We start from the raw sequence: 21,462 nt of genomic DNA, 5'->3' as shown, positions 1-21,462 counted from the left end.
GGGAAAGAGGAGTGTTTCAGAGGGAAATCATGGAAAGGGGTCATGGGGGTTCACCTCAGTAGGGGAGAGTCATGGATCAGAGTTTCCTGGAGGGCAGAGGGCAGGGTTTCTGCTGTAACCGAGCTCTAGGGGCAGCAGGCAGCTCGTCCTCTGGTGAGCGTTGCTACCTAGGGTTCTGTCTCTTGGGCGGTGTATAGCCTGAGGGGCCAAGAGGAGGGTCTGGTTAATGCAATGTGTGTGTGTGTGTGTGTGTGTGTGTGTGTGTGTGTGTGTGTGTGTGTGGTCGGGGGTAGGTCAGAGTAAAAGTTCCAGAAGGTCATGTTTAGAGGCATTCCCGAGTCTGGATTCCTGGCCCACTCCAGACCTACCGAGCCAGGATCCCTGCGGCTGGGAAATCCCTGGGTTTAGGAACCAGCCTGGGCTCAACCAAGTCAGAGAAGGACGGGGACACCTGGCTTGAGTGGGACGTTCTGCAGGCAGGCAGGGCTAGGTCCTCAGGCTGGGGAAGAGGTGCCCGTCCTCCAGGAAGCATGTGTGTAGCCCCCGGGGTCTGTGGGGCATGGGAGCCAAGGGGCCAGTACCTTGTCCCAGGCCCAGCCTCACTTTCCGGAAAACAGGCCCGGCCTCGCCTTCTCCAGCTTCCGGAGCCGCTCAGGCGGGATATCCTGCAACCTGATGCCGTGGTTGCTGTCCCTGTGGCGAAGGGAGGGGCGGCCTCATGGAGGGAGAATAGGCAGTAGGAGGGCGAGGCCCAGGTCGCCCCGCTTGGGCGGGGTCCGGTGCAGGGCAGGAGGGGAGGGAGGGCATGGAGGGACCAACTCGGTCATGGCGGCACGAAGGCCAGATCCTCACCCCGGTTGCAGGTCAGGCGGTTTGGGGATGGGCTTGTCGAAGCCGCGTCTGCCCACCAACCAGTACGTTTCCTCGGTGCCCTTGCCCTGGGGAGACACGGGGGAGGGGAGGACTCAGGCGGGCTGAGGTGAGGGCCAGTGGATCTCGAGGTCTCAGTGGAACCGGGCGTGGCGAGTTGCGTCTTCCAGCCCGGCCTCACCTTCAGCTCCGTGCGACCCCGCACCTCGGTCTGGAAGCCCTCGTCTAGGGCGGAGAGAATCTGCACGGTGCTCCTGTTCACGTGGATGCGGTAAGCTGGGACGGCAGGGGACACCGTGAGCTCAGGACACCCCTCCCGCGCCCCCTCCCCGCCCCTCCCGCCCCGTCACACTCACGCAGCCCAGTGGACTCCATGCGCGAGGCGGTGTTGACCGTGTCCCCAAACAGGCAGTACCGCGGCATTGTGAGGCCCACCACGCCCGCCACGCACGGGCCTGTGGAGACGTGCGGCGTCGGCGGGCTGGCTGGCCCGCGCTGAAGCTGGCCTGCTGGCGGCTGGGGGGCACCTAGGGCTCGGGGGGCCTTTAGCACCCCATAATCTCCACTGGCTTCCCAAAGAAACCCTCTCAAGCGTACCCTCCCAATTACAATGCGGTGCCTGCTGTGAAAAGGTGGCTTCAAGACAAGTCCCCGCCCCCACCCACTCCACGAGTTTGCCTCCTATCTCGGAAATCTGGAGCCCGGCCCTAACGAGGGAGATGGGCTGGAGAGCCCGGGAAGGCGCGGAGTTACCCGAGTGCAGGCCGATGCGGATGCGCACGGGCACCTCGGGCATGTGCCGCATGCGGAAGGTGCCCACGGCACTGAGGATGTCCAGAGCCATGTTGGCGATCTCTGCTGCGTGCCGCTGCCCGTTCCGTTGCGGCAGCCCTGAGGCCACCATATAGGCGTCCCCGATTGTCTCCACCTGAGGAGAGAATTCGGTACTGAGCACCCGGCCAGTGCCAATGTCCCTTGTCGGGAGGCCTAAACTGGGGTGAGCGCAGAGATCCCGGGGAGCCTTCCAGCTGGGGGACTGAGCTGGGGACTGGCAGAGGAGAAAAGGGACAGGAGGGCTGGGAAAGCGGTTCGTGCTGGTGACCTCGGGCAGGGGGGCGGGGGCGGGAGAAGCTGAAGGAGGGCTTGCCCCCTACACACCCCACCTTGTAGACATCATGGGAGCCGATGATGGCGTCAAAGAGCGTGTAGAGGTCATTGAGCAGGTCCACCACTTCGATGGGCTCACTCATGGCTGAGATGGTGGTGAAACCCACAATGTCACTGAAGTACAGCGTCACCTCCTCGAAATACTCGGGCTCCACAGGTGTCCCCATCTTCAGCGCCTCAGCCACAGACCTGGGGATGGCAGGTGGTGAGCCTACCTGGAGGCCACCCCAGTCTGCCTGGATTCCAGCTGTCCTACCCACCCACCTCTCCCCCTAGGCACCCACGGAGGCAGCATCTGTGTGAGCAGCCGGTCTGTCTTCTGCTTTTCCAGCTCCAGCTCCTCCGTGCGCTCCCGGATCAGGTCCTCCAGGTTACTGGAGTACTGCTCCAGCATCCGCAGCATCGAGTCGATGATGTTCATCTTCCGGCCCTTGTTGATGCTCTTGAACTAGTAGGAGGAGGAAGCTGCTGGGGCTGCCGAGGACCTGGGCTGCCACGCCCCTCTCAGGGGGCTGTATTATGCCTGATCCTCTGCCCCCGCCCCCTTTCATCTGTATTCATCAAGCCCGTGCTGCCCCGTGCTGGGCACTGTGTTTTCACATGTTATTAGGAGGTCACCTGTTCTGTTAGCAACTGACAAGGAGCTGGAACCAGCCCAGTCTTTGGACTCCCAGGCCAAGGGTCTTTCTCCCTCACTAGGCCAAACACATACTCAATAAATGTTATTTGAATTGAACTAAATATTTCTCCCACCCGGAGCTCCATCTCCCACTCCAAAGGCCTCCACAGCCCCCATTCTAATTCTGTCCCCACCAAACATTTAATCCTCAGACTACCCCTTAGGAAGTAGCCTGGAAGGTCAGAGATCCTGCCAGCTTGCCTTCCTGCAGCCTCCCCTCCCCCACCCCAAGTTGCCAGCAAACGGCCAGCCCAGCCCCTGACCAGGTCGAAGGTGCGGTCCATGGAGGGCCGAAGTTCCGGCTGCTCTGCCCAGCACTGTTTCATCAGCTGGATGCACTCCATGGGCGCCTGGTCTATGGACACCGAGGGCCGACACAGTGGAGGGGGGCTCTGTACCCTCTTCACCACTTCTGGAGGCATGAAGGGAACAAGAGAGGGGGTGTGACAGAACAGAAGCCACCTCTGACTCTGGCCTGATTGTTGAAGCTCAAGAGGAGGGGGCTGGAAGGGGAAGCTTCAGCAGGTGGGGAAGCGTAGTGTGGGAGGTGTTGCTGGGAGCAACAGGACCCTGAACCCTGGGGGCCAGGGGGCAGTAAGAAGGGATAGGCAAAGAGACTGACATTTACTGCACATAAGACAAGTGAGGGTTAGAGTGATCAAGTAGCATGCTGTATCCTATACATGATAATATAGATCTGAACCAGATCCATCTGCTGTGTTTCCCCCTTCCCCCTATCGTGCTGCCTCCCTGGGGCCCCTAAGAACCAGAGGGGAGCTTGCTACCACCGTTGGGGCAGCAGGCTGGGTCCAGGGTCCAGACAGAGGAAACCACTGACGTCTGGGTGCTGAAAGGCCGCCCCCTCCCATCCTGATGCTTGGCTCTCCACTGCCCTGACCCTTCAGAACTCAGCTCTAGGGAGTCCCACATAAGTAAGTCTCAGCACCGAGCGAGGCTGGGTCTCTGCCTAACAGCGGGGTGTCTTTCTAGTCCAAAGGCCAGGCGAGGGCGGCCGTACCCTCGGGAGTCAGCTCCAGCATGGCGTAAGGGGCGCTGCGGCACACGACCTCTTGCATGATGATGCCCAGACTGAAGACGTCGCCGGCCAGCGTTCCCCGGCGCTCCAGGGCCGGGTCCCGAAGTAGCTCCGGGGCTGTCCACAGCTGGTCTGGGGTCGGGGAAGGGAGCGTGGGCACGCGGAGGGCCATAGAGGCGCTAGGGACAGACCCCCCACCCTCACCAGAAAGTCCAGGCTCGCACCCGCTCAACTCCCCAGCCTCAGTCTGGCCCTGCTGCCCGCAGTGATCCCCAGGAGAAACTACCAGAAACCCAGAGCAGGTCTCAGAAAGCCGGGCCATCACAAATAGGACCCGCCCTTTAGACAAAGCGGTGCCGAGAGCAGACTAGGTCCCTTGGGCACAAGCCCCGCCCTTAGGCAAAGCCCCACTAGAAGCAGACCCCCCTGCAAGGGCAGGCGCTGAGCCCCTCAGGCACAAGTCCCGCCCCCTAACAACTCCCCGCCTCCCCAGCCACGGAGCCAGACCCCCCTCATCTCAGAGGTCACAAGACCTTCTCCGTGGCAGGAGTCGCGTCCGGTGGGTGTGGGATGGAGAGAGTGCGAGGGAAGGAGGAAAGGAGAGGCCCTTGAAACAACGGGGATGCGGGGGCTGCTCGGCCGCCCGGGAGGCAGCCGCGGAGTCCTACCCTCCGCGCTGGGAGGCTCCGGTAACACCCTCTGCGCTTCCAGCAGTCGCCCATGACCGTGGTCGGTGACTTTAAGCACGAACCTCCCGTCCACCACGCAGTTCCGTGACTTCAGCCGCCCGTGGGCCACGCCTCGATGGTGCAGATACCTTATTCCCTGGAAGGAGTGGCGTCAGGGGCAGCCTCAGCCCACGCGGTTCCCCCGCCGGCTCCTCCCCGCCGCAGCCCACCCGGTGCCACCCCGACACGCACACCTTGATGAGGTCCAGTAGGAGGGAGGACTTGAACATCCAGTCCAGCTTTATGTCTCTCTGAGCGAGGAGGTCTTGGAGGGAGCCACGGGCACAGTGCTCTGAGACCACAGCCAGCATCCCTTCCCCGGGGGCCGCGGCGCCGCCAGCTCCCCCCGCCAGGAAGAGCCCCAGGTAGAGGGCCAAGTTCTCGTGCCGGAGCTCCCGGATCTGGGGGAGGGGGCGGAATTAACAGGCATTTGCTGTTCTGGGAGCGAGGTGGGGAGGAGGCTGTGCTTCAGGTCGGTTTCTGATTGGAGGATGGGGTAAAAATGGTGAGTGGAAAGGTCTATAGGGCGTGTAGGGGCTTCCTTCTACAGACACCTCTCTCTGGAAAAGACACCACAGGCAAAGGCCACCGTGGAGACACTGAACGTGGTGTAACTTAAAGCTATGAATGAAAAGACAATTTTGCGCTGGTAAATCAGGACCCAGGCAGTTTCTGATTTATTAACCATAAGACTTTGAACTTCCTGGGTCTTAAGGGATAACACCTCATGGAGGAAAAGCTCCTGGAACTCAGCGCCCCCCCCACCCCCGCCACTTCTGATATAACCGTCCCTTGGGGGGAGAATCAGGCAGACACTGCAGTGCTTTCAAAAATCACCAGAAATGGCTTGTGCTGGTGACTCAGCCCAGGGCTGCTTTGCTTGTTACATCATTGTGCCAGATAGACGCACCCCGCCCCCCCCCTTAGTTAAGGAAGAAGGACTTAGTTAAGGAAGAAGGGCTAACTAGTTGAGCTGTGTCCCAGAGGAGCCAACAACAAGGCCACACCCACTCGGCGGGACAGAGGCCCTCACAGTCTGGCTGGGAAAATGAGGGCTAGTGGGTGACTGGTGCCCTTTCTAGTTTTTCTTTGGTCCAACAAGGGGCTTCTTTTCATCTTAAATGCCTGTTGTTAAATGGTGATTTAGTCTGTTGACTACTGGTAGTCCATTTAAGTCATTCTGCAGCTGTGACCAAGAGCTTCCGTGGAGGCATCCGGGAAGGAGGCCAGGCCAAGGCTGTATGGTGTTAGGGGTAAGGGGGGCACTAAGGTTGGAATGACCAGAATAAGCCAGTTTATAGCCTCCTTGCCAACTTTCCACATCACTCGGTATGCACCAACTAGGCCATTCTGTGCAAGCAGCCTGACAGAACTGGAAACCCATTTATTTTCTAGCATTCACTCAACAAACATTCATTGGGTGTCTCTAATGTTCCAGACACTGTGCTGGGTGCTGGAAATATTAATACAATGGAGGGGGTAGGGGAAAAGCCCCCACTCAACTTACAGTTCAGGGAGGGAGGCAGATAAGAAATAAGCAAGCACACACAGGTGAACAGACAATTACAAATTATGATCAACACCTCAAAGGAAAGAACTAGTGTTATAAGAGAGCATGATAAGAAACCTGCTTTAGAGGGGAGGGGACACTTCACTGAGAGCTCTTCGTCCCTGCCACAATGGGGCCTACTTGGACTCAGCTGCAAAGAGAAGGCAAGGAGGGAGGAAACGATGGCCACCTCATACCCCATCACAGGCCCACTCTCACCTTGGAGAAGGCCATCTTGGTCGCTGGGCGGATAGCTATGTGCTGTTCCCCCGGGAATTTCTTCAGCCAAACCCAGTCTCCCTGGAGCAGAGACAGGAATAGTGAACTCGGTTTCTTAAAACCCCATGATGTGAGGAGCCCTGTAGAGCCCCCATGTTTCCCTTGGCTCACTGCCCCAGAACCCATCTTCCATGCGACAAAGAGCATCCGGAGCAAGGGGTATAATGCCTGCCAATGCACTTCACGGCCAGCTGGGTGAGAGCCCACCCGTGGGAAAGAGAGATGCAGAGGCTGTCCTCACCATGCCAGATGCGCTCACCAACAGCCCTATTAAGTGAGCCATCACCACCACAAGTGTCATTGAAATCACAGCCCTCATCACCACCCGCTGCCATAAGAGAGCACTGTGGTGGGCGTCAGGAGTCTGGGTAGATCACGCGTTATTACAGACTAACTGTGAAGAATAGACAGCCCCCCTGCAGGCTCTGGGCCTCACTGTCGTCAGCTGTCGGCAGGGCCAGTTCATGGGCGTGCGAGCCATGCGGTCACCCAGGGCCCTGTGCTCAGAAGGGCCTGAGCTTGGTTCAGTGATCTGCTGCTGTCATCTTGAATGAACAAGGGGCACTTCATTTTTATTTTGCCCTAGACCTTGCAAATTATGTAGTTGGCCTTGTCTGTTGATAAAGGATTTGGACTAGGAGGGAATTCTGGGGGTTTGGTACTGACCCCTAAAGAAGATTTGGAAATAAATGTGGAGACATTTTTAATTGTCACAAAAACTGGGGGCTGTGATCAGTGGACATAGTCAGGGACAAGTGGCACTAAACATTCTTCAAGGCATAGTGTCCTGCCCAAAACGACAATAGTGTTCTACTGGGAAATGGCTGCAATGGCCTCTAGGTGACATACTAGGAATCTCTGCATTCTCTCCACGACATGACACCCAAGAGCTCTAAATCTCCACTCCCTCTTCATTAGTGGAGCTCTCTCTCAGCGCTCTCTGAATCTGTTCTCATTATCTCCCACGCATCCCACCACATTCAGATTTGCTGACTCCATGGTTAATGTCCTAATGCCCTTTTGTGACTTTCTTTTTCCCCTCTAAGTCTTGCTGCTCCAGAGTGTGATCTGATTGGGGTAGAAGTGCTGGGTGGGGCCAAGACATGAGTCTGGCTTGAGTCAGAGATTAGCTCAGTCTGGAAGCCCCATCCTGAACAATCCAATCCTGGAAAAGTCCTCTTTGTGACCATGAGATCACTTCCCAGATGAGCCTCTGTCTCAATCTTTCCAGGGAGGCCTGTGCCCTTCAGTAACCCAAAGGCTTGGAGCACTGAGGGGGAGGACCAGGGGCTCCCAACAGGGTGGGGGATGGCCTCAGTGGCCTCTTCAGGCTACATGCTGGTCGCATCAAACTTCCCACCGTCAGGCCTCCAGTCTTTAGGCCACTGTGATTGGCCTTTGAAGAGCCCTCACCTGGATAATGGCTAAGGGAAAATCCCCCAGCAGGAAGGATTCCCAGATGCTCCCATTTGAGGAGGAATCCATGAACTCTCCCTAGTTCCCATTCTGGGCTCCTATCCCCATTTCCTGGACTCTGCAAGATACGACGTGACTCCAGGAACGGATCTCGGCCTGCCTGGGGGTCAGGCTCACCTCATAGAGGCCAATGTTGGTGTAATCCGGGATTTGGCTGTGGATGCTGCGAACGTCTGACAAGCTGCGGGCGGCCAGACTCCATCGACTCCCCTGGGCCACCTGGAGGGTAGAGGTCAATGCATGGGGTCAAGATATACTATGGGGTCAGAGTCCTGGGTTGAGGTCAGGCTGAGTTCTGGGGATTAAAGAGGGGAAGGGAAGAAATCTTAGTTCGGGAAGGTGATAAAGACATTACTTCCCAAGTACACAACACTTCAGAGCTTACAAAACAAACACATTCATTTTCTGTTGGAGCGTCACCCTATCCAAGGAAAGCGGTCAGGACAGGGGCTGTTATCCTCATTGCACACATGAGGGCATTGATCCCAGCACTCAGACCTGGGACCGAGTGAAGGCAGAAACCAGGCCTTCCCAGGTGGGGGCTGGGGTGAGGGCTGGCCCAGGCAGGGGACCGGACATATAGGGGAGGACAGCTGGGTCCTGGCTCCCCTCCTCCCCCACCTTCCGAGAGCTGCCCCTTTGCGGGGGGAGGAAGGTGACGTCGTCCAGAGTCAGGATGATCTTGTTGGGGCCGGAGACCATTTGGATGTGAAGTAGCCGGTGCCTGGTAGAGAAAGGAGGTCATCTTCGCAACGGGGACCAAGGTCCATGAGAGGAAGCCAGTGGGGGGGGAATGCTGGCTCAGGGGCGGGCAGTCATCCCCAAACCAGACCCCCCCGGGAGTCGGCCAGCCCTCCAGGACTCCTTCCTTCTCCCCCTCTCCAAAAGACATCCTCCCTCCTTCTACTCTGGAGTGGGCCCAGCCTGCTGCACAGTTGCATTTCTGGCAGGCGGAGAGCCAAGCTCCTCTCCTACTTACCCTACTCACCTAAAATAATGGGCCAGGAAGGCCCCTGTCAGCCCCATCAAAACCACCAGGAGGAAGCCGATAAAGACGACGCCAGGCTCCACTCCTGGAGGGGCAGTGAGAGGAGAGATGCTGAGGACTGTGGCAGAGGGGAGGCATCCTCTCTAGCAGAGGTCCCCAACCCCCGGGCCGCGGACCGCTACTGTCAGGAACCGGGCCGCAGAGCAGGGGGTGAGCGGCGTGAGTGAGCGAAGCTTCATCTGCCTGCTCCCCATCGCTGGCATTACCGCCTGAACACCACCCCCCCGCCCCACCCCAGTCCGTGGAAAAACTGTTGTCCACGAAACAGGTCCCTGGTGCCAAAAAGGTTGTGGACCGCTGCTCTCTAGGGAGGAATGCGGTCACGTCAAACCTTGGAGGCTCCAGAAAAGGGGGATGGGAGCCCATAACAGGATCTAGGGAAAGGTCATGGGTCCTGCAAAGGGCGGGGCGGGGGGGTGGTCTGGGAATGCTAGAAAGGTTCCAAGAGGGCTCCAGGGGCTCGGCAAGACAGGAGTCCTGCACAAGCTGGGGGTCTCTGAGGAGGACCTGGAAGGGCCTCCAACAGGAGTTACAGGATGAGAGTTCACTCTCTTTCACCACTTTGTGGAGGGTTCATGGTCACTGTTCCAGTGTGGGCTGGGATGTTCACCCTCACCTCCGTTGCAGATGACGTCTGGGTCGAACCAACACGAGGGGTCGGGCCCAGGCCCCCGTCCCCCTCTAGGAAAATGCACCGGGGTTCCGGCGGAGCGGAAGAAGCCCCGGGTGGGGTTCAGCACGTATGTGGCGAACAGCCGGTCCCCGGCTGCATCCGTGTCCAGCAGCACAAAGGAGGGCTCCTCGGCTCCTCCCAGGGCCCCACAGAAGCCGGGGACCTGGGCATCCTGGACGTGGCGGGCCACGGCTGCTCCGGACACCCAGCCGCCACCTGCGGCCGCCCGCGCTCGCGCCACGCCCCCAGCCAACAAGAAGACCGAGTCATAGATGGTGCCGAAGAGAGGGGATACCTGGGGAGGAAGGGTAGGGGGTTCAGGTTTCGGGGTCACGGCCCGTAAACAGACGGGGACTCACTGTCTCCGCTTATCCTTTCACTGGGCCCTTCGAGTCCTTCAAGCCCTCTGTGTTTTGACTGTTCCCACCTCCTAGATAGTGGTTCCATATCCCTCCGCATTGGCTCTCTCTTCCTCTCCTCATTGGCTCTCTCTTCCTCTCTCCCCAATTGGCTATCCCACCTCTTTTTGCCACTGCCCTTTCCTCTTTTCAGTATTCTTATGCTCTTCTTATCATTTGTTACTTCTAACTCCAATACCTACATCTCCTCTCTTCCCTCTCCTTTTGGTTGCCCTGCATATATTTTTAAAATCATTACCTACCATTCATCGAAAGCCTTCTTTCTCATCTTTTGGTTGGCTTCTATTTTCTATTTTTAGTTCTTTTCTTTTTCCCAAGGCAACCACCTGATCTCATGGAGCTTCTCTATTATTCCCAGTTCCCATCTCTCACAGTGCCAGGCACTGTGTAGAGCGCTAGGGATATATCAGGGTACAAGACAGTCCCTATCTCGAGGAATCTTTCCTCTAGTAGGGGGAGACAGACAGGGATGTTAAAGCAGTGTAATGAGTGAGGGAAGGAGTAACTGAGGGAGATGAGGAGACAGGAAAGAGGGCCCCAGCCCAGGCTGGGGGAGGAGGAAGAGGCTTCCAGAAGTGACCATCCCTCAGGGGATGAATCCGAAATATCTGGGGGAGTGTAGGGACAGGAGAGAGGGAACAGTACACCCAGTAGCACAGAAGCAAAAGAGAAGGTCACATCTGGGGAACCCAAAGTAGCTCGGTCTGGCTGAAGTTCAAGAAAGAAGGAAGAGAGAGGAAGACATGAGACCTGATAAACCAAGTGAAGAGACCTGTATCTATCCAGGGCAAGAGAAGCCACTGGGAGACTTTGGATGGGGGCGTGACACAGTCAGATGTGTCAGATTTCTGAAGTTCACTCTGATTGCTGGGTGGAGAAAGGCCTAGGGTAGGTAAGTGTTGAAGCAGAGACCACTTGGGAGATTTTATTTGGGGATTTGGACCAGAGGTGCTGTGGCCTGAACCAGTGGTGTGACAGTGAGGATGGAGAAAGTAGATGGATTCAAATGACCTTTGGGAAGCATAAGTGACAGAACTTGGTGTCTGGATATTGGGGGAAGGGTTAGAGGAATCAAGCGTGACTCCCAGGGGTCTCACTTGGGCAGCTAGGTGAAAGACTATGCTACTTACTGAGAACTGAAGAGGGTTTCCCCCACCATTTCCCCCACCTCTATTTCTCCACCTGCCCTCCATCCCATCTCACCACTGTGCTCAGGGAATCCTGGATATTAGCTGATTGTTGGGAATAAGCTGTGAATCCAGATGGTTATAGAAGCCCTTTCTCCACCTAGGGACTTTTCTGCTTCTCACAAGATGTAAGGCTTTCAAAAAGTTAAGACCACTAGGTGAAGCCCCAGAGGAAACACCTCTGACCTGGGCATGGAGGCTGGATCTGTATTCTCCCTCCTTCCTGCTCTCTTAAGAACACCGGTTGTTTAATACAGACTGTATGTTATGGCCGTGTTGGAAGTGGGTTTACTTTAAAGTAGACTGCAAAAGATGCTGCAGTGCAGAGTTTGTTAGCGTTTGCTCCTTGGAGCTGACCTTGAGAGGTCTCATTGCCAACTCCCTGGAAGCAATTGCAATACACAAAGATGCTCCAAGCAAGGCCAGAGCCTCTACATCACCCAGGACATGCAGAGCTGCTGGTTATTCTCTCCGTACTGGCCTCCTACTCCCTCCTATTGACTGCATCCTCCTCTCATTCCATGGACTCTATCCACTTCTCTTCCCATTGCCTCCAGCCTCCATCTCCCCTCTTTGGCTATTCTCTGCTCTCTTCCCTGGTTCTCTTCCCCTCTTCCCTCCTCCCTGGTCCCTCTACCTGCTGCAGATTGAGGTCAGGGGGCAGCTCCTGATGCTCTTGGGCCCTGCGCAGACTGTCCAGCACGCTGCCTCCCGGGGGACAGTGACGCGTGAGGGTGAGCACCGCATCGTGGGCCTTGCGAAGCTGTGAGCTGTTGGCGAGCACGGCCAGGGCGTCCGGGCCTGGAGACAAGGCGTAGTGCAGCGTGTCGAAGGGCAGGAAGACCAGGGAACCATCAGCCAAGCCCAGCTCCTCTGCAGCCTCCAGTAGGCGGCGCTGCTCCTCACCGCCCAGCAGGACCGAGTGCATCACCATGATCACTGCTGCGGACACAGAGGCTCCGTTCGGTGCTCTGTCCTTTGCTCGCTGGACGGCCAACCCCCCCGCATCCTTCAGGGGAGCCTACCTCTGACTCTGGGCCCATCTTGGACCCTCCTCAGGGCCTCCCGGGCTCCAGACAGGTCCGAGGGCTCCATAGAGGTCACCAGGGCAACGGGCAGACCCCGGGCCCTGAGCGCTGTGGAAAGCGCGCGTCCCGCCTCCACCCACAGGTCCTGGGGGGCGGTGACCAGGGCCACGTGCGCCCAGCGGAACGCGCGCAGGAGGGCGTAGAGCGCATCCGCCGCGGGCGTCACCGCGGGAGCCGTGGTGCCCGCCGCCCGCATTCCGGGGCAGCCCCAGGGCACCAGGGCGATCCCCGCCTCTTGAGCTAGTAGCTCCGCCGGCCGGCAGGCTGCGGGGTTCACCGGCCCCACGAGGCCCGAGACGCGGGTGAGCGCGGAGGACACCGCCCCCAGCGAGCCCGGCGTCCGGCACGGCTCGGGCAGCAGCGCGACCTCGAAGCGGGGGCCGCCCTCCAGGGCAGCTTCGTGGTTCAGGCGGGCGGCGGCCAGGCGGGCGGCCAGGTCCGGGCGGGCACGGGCGAAGATGGGGTCGCAGGCCCAGGGGCCCAGCACCCCCACTGTGAACACAGCGGAGAGGGCGGAGCGCGGCAGCAGCAGCAGCGGCAGCAGCAGCAGGGGGCGCAGCCGAGGCCGGGGCCGGGACGGCGTCCGGGGAAGGCCGGGCGGAGACGGAGCCCCCCGCGTGGGTGCGCAGAGCCCGGGGTCCCGACGCCCACCCGCGAGGAGCGCGCGGGCGGTCATTGCCGGCTTCTGGGAGCATAAACAGAGCAGCATGAGAGGACGCGACCCCCAGGGCTCTCCGCAACCCCCAGGTTCTCAAAGCCCAATTAACCCGCGGCTTGTCTCTGCTTCCACACCCCCCTCCGCGGGCTTGGACGACTATATGGGGTCAGGGGCATAGCCTGGAAGCACCCCCTTTCCCCCCACTTTGCTCTGCTTCCCGCTCCCCCTTGTCTGCCCCTCCCCCTTCTTAGAGCTGTCGGGGGTCAGTGGGGACACTCCCATTCCCTTCCATGGTCTCTTTCCGGCAGAAGGGACCTGGAGTCCGTGTGGAGGGGGCTCTGCCACTCACCGGAAAGTCCGGGGCTCGGGCGCAGGGCCGGGGCTCGGGGTCACAGGGCCGATCCTTCTGACGCCCTCCCACGGGTCTCCTTCGCCAGGGCCCAGGGCGGGGGTGTGGAAAGAGCCGTCCTGAGCTCTTAATCTCCCCAAGCTGATTAGGGTCTCTTAAGCAGGCAGGGAGGGGCTGGTGGAGGATGGGGCTCCCTGGGGTGGGCTCTGTCCTAGCTTCCAGGCAGCCAGCCAGATTCTTTCCCCTCCCTGCGTCCCAAGGCCCCCACCATAACCCCCAGCATAAAAGCAGCCGCAGGTCCCCCTTTCAGGCTGCTGCCACATTACCCTGCTCAGCCTGGGAAGCAGCAAGATGTGCCCATGGACACCTGTGGGTGATCAGTCCTGGGGTCCCATTTCCTCCAATCTTGTTTCCAGTTCTGCCAGCCGAGTCAGAACCAAGTCCCTTGGCTGGCAGAGTCTACACCCAGAGACCAAACCCAAACCCAGTCTGATAGCTGCCTTCTCTCACCTGCCCACACTTGATTCTCTGACCTCCACTTCTCCATGCCTAGGTAAGCATCCCTTTGGCTTTGGGTAGGCAGAACCCCAGGAAGAAATGGAAAGAACTCTGACCTTGGGCAGACCTGGGTTCAAGTTCCTCCTTATTGGCCTTGTGACCTTGGGAAAGTTTCTTAATCTCTCTCAAGATTGTTGTGGAAATTATCTGTGACAATGAATATAATTGCCAGGATGACAAAAATGGATAAGACAATTTTAAAGAAGAATATAATGGGATACTTGCCTTACTATATATCAAAATTTATTACAAAACTATAATAACTAAAACACTGTAGTATCGGTGCAGGGATAAACAAATAAACCAATTGGACAGAATAGAGACTACTGAAACAAACCCAGCAAAAATGGAAATTTGATGTATGAAGGAGTGGACATTTCTTATCAGTGGGGTAAGAATGAGCTTTTCCACAAATGGAGCTGATTAGTTAGCCATACAGGAGGGGGAGGGAGGAGATAGAATTTGATCCCTATCTCACACTATAGAAAATCAATTCCAGGTTAAAAACATACATAAAAACACAATTTTAAACTTTAAATGAATCATTTTCCAACTATCATGACAAAGATTGGATCAGGAAAGAATCATCAGTGGATGCTAAAGTGAGGGAGAAATTTTGATGAGGAGCAGGATATTTGCATGTCTTTTTTTTTTTTTGAAATATGTATTTATTTGTTTGGCTGCATGGGGTCTTCGTCGCGGCACAGGGATCTTCATTGCCTGCATTGCTGCCAGCGGCATCTAGTTCCCCGACCAGGGATCGAACCTGGACCCCCTGCACTGGGAGCCTCCAATCTTAACCACTGGACCACCAGGGAAGTCCCCAGAGTATTTGCATGTCTTAAGGTGTCTCCCTACAGATTGCTTATGAGTTTGGGGGAGCAAAAAAATAAAAAGCAGTAATTATACAGTGGAGAAATTGGACAACACTTTGACCAGCGTTGATCAACCTATGAGGGGCAGATAGACATTGTGTACCTCCAGACATCATAACCTGAGAAAGATACAATACTACATCTTTGTAATACTACACAGATGCAATACTGCACAATATTCATCTATGTATGTTCCAGTCGAGAGTGCATTTCATCAATCTTATCTCAAGGAAACAGCAGATAAACACAAAATGAGGAACATTCTTCTAAAAAGAAGGGAGGGGCCTGTATTCTTCAAAAATGTCAATATCATAAAAGACAAAAAGGTTGAGGAAATGTTCCAGATTAAAGGAAGCTAGAAAGATATGACAATTAAATGCAATACCTGCCTCTAGTTTGGAGCCTGTACAAAGGGTTTTAAAAACTGCTATATGGTTATAGAGTTCATAGGATTATAAAAATGCTATAAAGTGTATCAACATCAAATTGTCAACTGACGAAACTGGGATATGAATGGGAGATTCGATAAAAGTATTTTATCAATGTAAATTTTGAACTGTACTATCCCTATTTGTAGGAAATACACACTGAAGTATTTAGCTGTAAAGCACCATAATGTATGCAACTTACCCTCAAATAGATCAGAAAAAATATATGTACATGTTTTATATCATATATATTACATACTATATGTTGTATATTATATTTATTAAATGATAAACAAATGTGATTAAATGTTAACACTATCTGGGTAAAGGGTATATGACTGTTCTCTGTACTATTTTTATCTTTGCAGCATTTTGTAAATTTGAAATTATTTCCCAATAAGAGTTAATAAAAAATTTTTAGATAAAAAGAGAATGTCTTTATCAATTCAGAGTAGGAAAGAATTTCTTAAACAAAACACATAAAGTACAAACCATAAAGGTAAATATTCATAAATTTGAAAATATTAAAATTAAAATTTCTGGTCAAAAAATCATCACAAAGAGAAAACATGAGCCACCAACAAGAAGATATTTGCAAAACATTAACAAAGAGTTAGTATCCAAAATATATATTGGATACTATAAGAGGTAACCCAGTAGAAAAATACGCATAGGAAAGGAACAGGCAAGTCATAAGAAAAGCCTAAGGAAAAATGCCCAACCTCACTAATAATCAAGGAAATGCAAAATAAAACAGTGAGATACCATTAACATCTCCATCAGATTGGCAAAAATAAGAAAGCGTGATAATATCAAACGTTGGTATGAATTTTAGCAAACACAAAACCTACATATTTGTGACGAGGGTGTAAATTGGTGGGCTGTTTGGCAATTAACTTATTAGAGTTGAAGCAATTCCACTTGTAGGAATTACCCTAGAGGAACTAACATTTATTTGTATATGAAGAGACATAAGGAGTCATTTATTCATTAAAAAAAAACTCACTGAGTTTCTACTATGTCCCAGGCACTGTTCTAGGCTCTGGGGATACAGCAGTGAATAAAGAGTTAAGATCTCATGGAGGTGGACACAATCACTATATTTAGGGATTTTTCTGTTTGTTTGAAATATTTGATAATTTAAATTTTTAAAAAATGTTAATAAAAAATGTTTATTTCTGACCTGTAGTAGAGTCTCAAAACCTAGTAGGTATCAATGTTTATTTATATAGTCCTGGGCTTCTTACTTTCCGTAAGGGTTAATTCCCCAAAGTCTCTCCTCTTCTAACACAACAACTCTAGGAATCATGGATTCTCCACCCAACCCTTCCATTTCACAGATGATAAGACTGAGGCCCAGAGAGTGATTTGGCTTACTCCATAATCTTTTTTTTTTTTTTATTGGGGTAGAGTTGTTTTACAGTGTTATGTTAGTTTCTACTGTACAGCAAAGTGAAGTAGAGTTCCCTGTGCTATATAGCAGGTTCTCATTAGTTATCTCTTTTATACATATTAGTATATATATGTCAATCCCAATCTCCCAATTCATCTCACCATCCCACCCCCACCCCGGCTTTTCCCCCTTGGTGTCCATACATTTGTTCTCTATGTCTGTGTCTCTATTTCTGCCTTGCAAACCGGTTTATCTGTACCATTTTTCTAGATTCCACATATATGTGTTAATATATGGTATTTGTTTTTCTCTTTCTGACTTACTTCACTCTGTATGACAGTCTCTAGGTCCATCCACGTCTCTACAAATGACCCAATTTCATTCCTTTTTATGGCTGAGTAATATTCCTTTGTTTATATGTACCACATCTTCTTTATCCATTCATCTGTTGATGGGCATTTAGGTTGCTTCCGTGACCTGGCTATTGTAAATAGTGCTGCAGTGAACATGGGGGTGCATGTGTCTTTTTGAATTATGGTTTTCTTTGGGTATATGCCCAGTAGTGGGATTGCTGGGTCATATGGTAGTTCTATTTTTAGTTTTTTAAGGCACCTCCATAAACCACACTTCTACTTTTTGTCTCTATGAATTTGACTACTCTGGGTGCCTCATGTAAGTGGAATCATACAGTATTTGTCCTTTTGTGACTGGCTTATTTCACTTAGCATAATGTACTCAAATTTTAACCATGTTATATAGCATGTATCAAAATTTCCTTCATTTTTAAGGCTGAATAATATTTCATTATATGCATAGACCACATTTTGTTTATCCATTCATCCCTCCCTGGACATTTGGTTTACTTCCACCTTTTGGCTATTGTAAATAATGCTGCTATGAACATGGGTGTACAAATACCTGTTCCAGTCCCTGCTTTCAATTCTTTTGGGTATATATCTAGAAGTGGAATTGCTGGATCAGGTGATAATTTTATGTTTAAATTTTTTTTTTTTTTGGAATTGCCACATTGTTTTCCACAGAGTCTGCACCAATTTATATTTGGGGAGGGGGACAGAATATTTTAAATCCATGCTGGTCCTCATGCCAGGATTACACAGCCAGACTTAACCCTCCCTTCCAGAGACCCATACCAGAGCTTGTTTACGTTTCTCTTCTGTTGCCAGCTAAATTTGTATTCAACCTGTAAAGTACCAAAGCAAAATATCCTCTTACACAAAGGGGCGGGGCCAGCTTTTAAAGTAGCTGTTCTGCTGGAGTTACCAGAGGGCAGAATTACATTTAAATCCAACTCTATAAATAACCGCAGCTACAGGTGGAGCGCCCCTCTGGCAGGTCTTGGTTCTCCTTCGTTAGAGGGCAAGGTAAAATGTCTTTCTTCTGGGATTTTTAATCCTTCCCCCGCCTCCCATAAAGTCATTAAATTTGGGGCTGACAGAAGGAATTAGAAGCCTCTGTTTGTGGAGTCACTGCAGGAGCAGACAAAAAAACAAAAAAAAAATTCCTTAAATTTAAATGAGGCAAAAGGACTTTTGAAACCAATCTGGCCTGAATCTCAGAGTAGCCTGGGGGAGTCTAAGTCTTAAAAAATAATTCCAGTTGAGTTTGAAAAGAACACTGAATCTAAAAAAATAAACGTGAAAGCCAGGATTCCATTCAACTGCAGTTGTAATAGCTAAAGAATAGAGAGGAGGGAACGTACAAATATATCATTTTTCCCTATTCAAATAGAAAATAAATTTAAAATCACCACTTCTGTTTTTTCTGATAATGCATGTTTCTTGTACAAGTGAAAGCATACAAAAATGTGTAAGTAAAAAATGAAAGTCTTGCAATGATAACTGATGTTAATAGCTTTTAAAAATGCATATATGAAAAAAAATGCATATATGAGAAAACAAATCATTCTATGTACTGCTTTACAATCTGCTTCACTCCTTAAAAAGGTTTTATTTTATATTTTTAATAAAAGATAATACACTTACCTGTTTAAAAAATAAAATAAGGAATTCCCTGGCGGTCCAGTGGTTGGGACTCCGCACTTTCACTGGGGAGGGCCCGGGTTCGGTTCCTGGTCCGGGAAATAGGATCCCATGGGCCACAAGGCATGGCCAAAAAAATAATAATAAATAAAATAAAAAATTTAAAACATAAAATAAATAAAAAAGAGTACAATGAAAGTCTCCCTCTCACCCTTGTCTCCTGGAATCTCACTGCCCCAAAGAGGCAACCATTGTTAGATTCTTGTGTATCCTCTGGAGGCCCTTCTGGATACACAAGCAAATAAAAACATATTTTTGTATAGTTCCCTTATTTTCATAAAAGATATCACTGTTCTGTACCTTGATATTTTATTTTAATGATAGATCTTGGAGGACTTTCCATTTTTTGTTTCATAGAGAGCTTATTATAGCTGCATAATATTCCATTGAATGAAGATACTGTAACTTGGCTGACCAGTTAACCTTGCTATTACTAGCACTGCTCCAAAAAATAACCCTGTCCAGACCTCATTCTGCTGTGTGTGCAAGCACACTGGTAGGGTAAATTGCAAAATCAAAGGGTCCATGCACTGTGAATTGGATAGGTGTTGCCAAATTGTCCCCTACAGGGATTATACCAATTTACTAGCAATAAATAGAGTGGCTTTTTGCCCACAGCCTGGATACAGAGTATGTTTTAAAATTTTTCAATCTGCTATTTGAAAAAAAAGGCATAAAAATATCTCAGTGTCGTTTAAATTGGCATTTCTCGTATGAGTAAGGCTGAATATATTTTCATGTTTGTAAGCCATTTGAATATCACTTTCTGTGAATTGATAGTTTATATCCTTTGCTCACTTTTCTATTGTGTTATTGGTCTTTTTCTCATAATTTTTCAGAGCTCTTTAAATGTTGAGTTAATTATACATTTGTGATACAATTTGCAAAAAAAAATATTTTTCCCAGTTTATATGTTTAGTGGTTGCTTATAACCTGGGTGTGTTTTTGCCAAGCACCTTTTAAAGTGTGTTTTTTTGTTAATGCTGTTTGGATACTAAGTCATTGTCTTAAAAGTCTTTGCCTTGCCAAGGTTATAAATGAATTCTCCAATGTTTTCTTTAAGGACTTATAGTTTCACCTTTGATGACCCATTTGGAATTTATCCTGATGTTAGGCATCAGTAATGGATCCAACTTTCCTTCTGGCTGGCTCTCATTGCCTTATTATTATTCATTGAATAATTCAGCTTTCCCCCATATTAATCATAAAGAACATTCCTGAATGTATTTGCATCTATTTCTGGGCTTTCTCTTCTCTTCCATTGGTCAGTCTGCCTAATATGAACCAGCACCATACTGTTTTCATTACTGAAATATTATAATATTTTTAAATAACGAAGAGAGCTACTTCCACCCCCGTCTCATTGCTCTTCTTTTCCAGAATTTTCCTGGCTATTCTTATGCATTTATTTTTTATATAGTCTTTATAATCACTTCATCTAAGTTTTTTTCCCCGAAGAATTAGTACTTTCATTGTTACCGTGTTAAATTTATAAATTAATTTATGGAACGTTCATATTTTACGATGTTGAAACTCCCTATGCAAGAATATGACATATATGTTGATTTGTTCAAGTGTACTTTTACGTCCTGGAGTGTTTTTAACTTTTCTTTAATGTAGGTATGATATGGTTTTTGCTAAGTTTATTAGAAGGTATTTTGTCTTTTAATTGCTTTTGTAGGGTCTTCTTTTATATCTTTTAACTTGTTGCTGCTTGTTAATGTCTATTTTTCTCTTTATAATATACCTTGGGCATTTTCTCATGTTCTTAGATATAGATTTACCTCATTTCTCCATGTTTTTCCATATAGACTTACCTCATTTCCTTAAATAGTGTTCTTCTGTTTGAATGTATATAAAGGTAAGGATCTTGTGATGGGGAGATTATTCTGGATTATCTGAGTGGGCCCTAAATCCCATCACAAATGTCCTTATGAGGGAGGCGGCGGGGGGGGGGGGGGGGGCTTCGGAGGGCTTCCCTGGTGGCGCAGTGGTTGAGAATCTGCCTGCCAATGCAGGGGACACGGGTTCGAGCCCTGGTCTGGGAAGATCCCACATGCCGCGGAGCAACTAGGCCCGTGACCCACAACTACTGAGCCTGCGCGTCTGTAGCCTGTGCTCTGCAACAAGAGAGGCCGCGATAGTGAAAGGCCCGCGCACCGCGATGAAGAGTGGCCCCCGCTTGCCGCAACTAGAGAAAGCCCTCTCAAAGAAACGAAGACCCAACACAGCCAAAAATAAATTAATTAATTAAAAAAAAAAAAAATGAGGGAGGCAGAGGGAAATTTGAGACAGAAGAAGGCAATGGTGGACTGAAGCAAGACAGTAGCTGCTGACTTTGAAGATGAAGATGCCGTGAGTTAAGGAACGCGAGGAGTGCAGCTCTAGAAGCTGGAAAAGGCTGGGAAAGAGGTATAATTCACAAACAATAAATGCACCCATATTAAACGTACAGTTTGATAGGGTTATGACAAACGTGTACACCGCTGTAACCACCAACCCAATCAAGATATAGAAGCTTCTCATCACCTCAAAAAGTTCTCTTGTGGGAGTGGGGGCGGGATGGAGGGGGAGTTTGGGATTAGCAGATGCAAACCATTATACATAGAATGGATAAACAACAAGGTCCGACTGTACAGTACAGGACAGGGAACTATATTCAATATCCTGTGATAGGGGGCTTCCCTGGTGGCGCAGTGGTTGAGAGTCTGCCTGCCAATGCAGGGGACACGGGTTCGAGCCCTGGTCTGGGAGGATCCCACATGCCGCGGAGCAACTGGGCCCGTGAGCCACAACTGCTGAGCCTGCGCGTCTGGAGCCTGTGCTCCGCAACAGGAGAGGCCGCGATAGTGAGAGGCACGCGCACCGCGATGAAGAGTGGCCCCCGCTTGCCACAACTAGACAAAGCCCTCGCACAGAAACGAAGACCCAACACAGTCATA

General features: G+C 51.1%; 1 protein-coding gene across 4 annotated transcripts in view; it reads right to left on the bottom strand.

Annotated features, from left to right (window-relative positions):
* The window catches only part of GUCY2D (guanylate cyclase 2D, retinal), a 32,185-nt gene extending 11,716 nt beyond the window's left edge, over positions 1–20,469 (bottom strand). The window contains exons 1-18 of one of the 4 annotated variants that reach the window (XM_082442845.1): positions 12,137–20,469; positions 11,749–12,053; positions 9,449–9,800; positions 8,773–8,857; positions 8,406–8,508; positions 7,902–8,003; positions 6,249–6,329; positions 4,675–4,881; positions 4,421–4,577; positions 3,735–3,884; positions 2,980–3,128; positions 2,322–2,485; positions 2,034–2,226; positions 1,624–1,798; positions 1,227–1,325; positions 1,052–1,146; positions 853–938; positions 582–693 (exon numbers count right to left, since the gene is read on the bottom strand). In XM_082442845.1, coding sequence (XP_082298971.1) covers positions 600–693; positions 853–938; positions 1,052–1,146; positions 1,227–1,325; positions 1,624–1,798; positions 2,034–2,226; positions 2,322–2,485; positions 2,980–3,128; positions 3,735–3,884; positions 4,421–4,577; positions 4,675–4,881; positions 6,249–6,329; positions 7,902–8,003; positions 8,406–8,508; positions 8,773–8,857; positions 9,449–9,800; positions 11,749–12,053; positions 12,137–12,908 — 3,369 coding nt within the window. In that variant the 5' untranslated portion in view covers positions 12,909–20,469 and the 3' untranslated portion in view covers positions 582–599. Of the gene's footprint in view, positions 1–581; positions 694–852; positions 1,147–1,226; positions 1,799–2,033; positions 2,227–2,321; positions 2,486–2,979; positions 3,129–3,734; positions 3,885–4,420; positions 4,578–4,674; positions 4,882–6,248; positions 6,330–7,901; positions 8,004–8,405; positions 8,509–8,772; positions 8,858–9,448; positions 9,801–11,748; positions 12,054–12,136 lie in introns of all 4 variants that reach the window. The other 3 variants (XR_014257806.1, XR_014257807.1, XM_082442844.1) reach the window with 3 other exon arrangements.
* Between the last annotated feature and the right edge of the window lie 993 nt (positions 20,470–21,462).

The sequence above is a fragment of the Balaenoptera physalus genome (assembly GCF_965194825.1).
Source record: "Balaenoptera physalus genome assembly, chromosome: 20".
Taxonomy (NCBI): domain Eukaryota; kingdom Metazoa; phylum Chordata; class Mammalia; order Artiodactyla; family Balaenopteridae; genus Balaenoptera; species Balaenoptera physalus.
The sequence above is the reverse complement of the archived record's forward strand: the minus strand, read 5'-3'. Positions and strand labels throughout refer to the sequence as shown.